This window comes from Dendroctonus ponderosae, unplaced genomic scaffold, assembly GCF_020466585.1.
Source record: "Dendroctonus ponderosae isolate FM_Combo_2020 unplaced genomic scaffold, Dpon_F_20191213v2 Dpon_F_20191213_1146, whole genome shotgun sequence".
NCBI lineage: Eukaryota > Metazoa > Arthropoda > Insecta > Coleoptera > Curculionidae > Dendroctonus > Dendroctonus ponderosae.
The window spans coordinates 1-3,296 of NW_026017260.1; the positions used below are offsets into that span (position 1 = coordinate 1).

The window sequence follows — 3,296 nt, forward strand, 5'->3', positions numbered from 1 at the left end:
AGAAACATACACCCAAATTAAATTTACACCAAAATTATTAATTAACATCACCTTTATTAATTTAAACAATGAGATTAAGTCAAAGTCACATAACTGACAATTTGCACAGACGAATTATCAGAGCGAATTTTCATATACTCGATTATCCTACTATTGTTACACAATTTATTAACATACTCTTTTTTAGATTCATTTAGGTTCTTTTGATAACGATAGCAGAAAATAGCTATCGAAACGTCAAGGTAATTTTTCAAATTAATTTCGTTACCAATTGGACTTTTCTCTTACAGCTTGAGCCTAAGAGTGTCGCAAGATACCCTCTAGGTGATAGTTCTTGATTACTTTTTGATAAATAATTCGTTCTTATTGCGAAATAGGAGCACTCTTTATCAATCTGTAATAAAAGACGTGAGGAAATTCTGTCTTTTTTAAAGACAAAAATTTTTTAGGCGAAATACCTAAAAAGAGGTTTGTAAAAAAATGAATCCGCCTCAACAATATAGAACTTATCTACGGATATCCTAATATTATTCACAGTAAATTTATTCATGTGTTTGGACAAACCATCACAGTTGTATACGCCCAAACAAGCTCCCACTCTCTTTAGCAACACCGCATGAGTGCAGCCGCAAAAGTGTCAACTGTCAGTGTCAGTACCCGAGAAGTAATTATTGGGATTTTCCAAAATCTATTTCAAATGAACCGGTAGATTTGAACCATTCGCCGATATTCGAGCCCCTTGAAGTGCAAGCACACGATGGGGCAGCACGTTTCCCGAACCGACTTTGAATGGGTTTACACCGAAGAGCCTCACGCAAGCCGCAGGAAAATTATTCTAGGTTAGAACCCTATCAGCACGTACACAAATCAAACAAGGGTTTTAGAGGATTTGTGAGGATTATCCAGATTGATTGATCGGGGTAACTGATTCGAGTGCCTGCTGAGCTTTGATCAATCCTGGGCAAATTCCCGACAATTTCGCCCTTCGCGTTGAATGACTGTAGTGATTCAATGTTTATTTTTAAAATTAGCCACTCCTGAACAGTTTTAGTGAGAAACGGTACTTGATAACGTACTAGGAATAGTAATGGAATCAAGGCTGCCAGGAATAGGTAGTTTTACGTGGCTGTTTTTGCTTCAGAGAAATATCCGCAAATCAAGAGGCTCTTTGGGTTCGACCCCAACTTCAAATGGGTGGTAACGGGGATGGTGCTCACTCAATTCTTCCTGATGTTTGTGCTGAGGAACCGGTCCTGGCCTGTCCTGCTTCTAGTCGCCTACTGCTTAGGGGGAGTCATCAACCACTCCTTAATGTTAGGTGAGTAGAACCAGGGCCTAGTTATATGTTGAGCCTGCTCAATGTTGCAAATTTTCCTTTTCCAGCCATTCATGAAATATCGCATAACTTGGCGTTTGGATACGCTCGGCCGCTGCACAACAGGCTCTTTGGCTTCTTCGCCAATTTGCCCATCGGAATTCCAATTTCCATTAGTTTTAAGAAATATCACCTGGAGCATCACAGAGTGAGTCCATTGCCTTAAACCGCCGTGGACGTTGCGCTTCATTGAAGCCTTTTTCCAGTATCAAGGCGATGAACTGAAGGACACGGACATCCCCACCTACCTGGAGGCCAAACTGTTCTGCACCACGTTTGGCAAGTTCATTTGGGTCATTTTGCAGCCGTTTTTCTACTCGTTCAGGCCCCTGGTCACCTACCCCAAGCCGCCCACTAATTTGGAGTTTATCAACTTGGGCATACAACTGGCCTTTGATGCCATTGTGGTGTGGTTGTTTGGTAGGTTTTGCAGGTTTCTATCTGCATAATTTGGGCTAATTGTTGCGCCGGTTTCAGGCTGGAGGATCTTGGGGTATTTGGTGTTTGGAAGCGTGATGGCCATGGGCTTGCATCCCGTGGCGGGACACTTTATCTCGGAGCACTACATGTTCAAGAAAGGGTACGAGACCTACAGCTACTACGGCCCTTTGAACTTCATCACGTTCAACGTGGGCTACCACAACGAGCATCATGATTTTCCAGCCGTCCCTGGGTCGCGGTTGCCCGAGGTGAGCCCGAAAATTGTGGTTTAGGTTGCTTAATGTTGCACTACTCCTAGCAGTGGGTATGTGGCTTAGTGGTTGGTTTCTCTGTTTGCCTAACGTCTCCCCTGCGCCGAGTCCTTTTTGTATTAAATGTCGTTCCCGGTATGTGCTAACGCTTTAGTAGACTTGGCAAGCGCCCGCTTAAAGCCGAAAACGGCGGTGGTAGTGATTAGTTGCATGCTGGTGGAGAGCAGCGCCCTCAGACTGAGTCTGTTGGCTTCAGGTGAAAAAAATCGCCCCCGAGTTCTACGACGATTTGCCGCAACACCAGAGCTGGACTCAGGTGCTTTACGACTTCATCATGGATCCCGATGTCGGCCCCTACGCCCGAATCAAGCGGAAGAAGCGCGGCCTGAACTAAATCCGTTTTTGCCGCTTTAATCCGGGATTTTGCGCGTATCTAGAGCCACCCGGAGCTGCGGAGTCGCAGTTGATTGTTGATTATTGTATATAGCATACGATTGGACTAAATTATCCTGTAGGTTCATGTGATTAAAATGTGTATTTTTTCTATGCAAACAGCGAGTTTCTGTTTTGTTTCCTACATACTGCGTTGATTTGCAGAACGAGTTCACGTCTTCTGAGGCCAATTACTGGCTCAATGACTGCTTGAAACGGGCCATTAATTATCCGAAGTAATCGATTTATTAATTATGGGATCGCGCCTTGAATGCGGATGATGAAATGTGTAACTGTTCGGTGTGAGAGGTTTAACGGGTTCGGGTCTACAGGCAAAGACGAGTGCGATTTGCTGAAATGCGTGCTTTTTGGTCCGCCGGCTTTCGGCGCGTTTAGGCCGAATTGGGCTCATTTCAATAAATGAGTCGGCCTATGCTTAGAAAGTGCACGGTTGAGCGCACAGGCAAAAAATGACGAAGAGCGCAAAACAAGCACCATTTTCCTACAGGCTGGCACCATGCGGGTACTCGCCTCGGCAATGGCTAAAGCATGTGTCCCATGCATCCGTTTATACGATGGTACGGTGATGCGAAAGTGTTTCTATTGGTTGGAGATCTGTCAATTCGTCCGTCGTCGTACGACAAAATTTTGAAAATTTGTCAAAAATTGTCCGATGATGAAGCAAAATCGAGACGCTGTCCACTTATAGAACAAACATTCCCCCACAGAATATAAAAAGTGACTCTCTAACTTCTCCAGTTTTCGAGGAAATAAATGCCAAACTCCGGCTTGCAAAA

At 44.1% G+C, this 3,296-nt stretch overlaps 1 protein-coding gene across 1 annotated transcript; it reads left to right on the forward strand.

Moving 5' to 3' along the window:
- The first annotated feature begins 624 nt into the window (after positions 1–624).
- LOC125503041 (sphingolipid delta(4)-desaturase DES1-like) lies at positions 625–2,619 on the forward strand. Its single transcript, XM_048662771.1, has 6 exons — positions 625–839; positions 1,142–1,318; positions 1,384–1,523; positions 1,582–1,795; positions 1,853–2,064; positions 2,324–2,619. Exons 1-6 carry the CDS (start codon positions 758–760, stop codon positions 2,459–2,461), a joined length of 963 nt encoding a protein of 320 aa, XP_048518728.1. The 5' UTR covers positions 625–757; the 3' UTR covers positions 2,462–2,619.
- Positions 2,620–3,296: the final 677 nt, after the last annotated feature.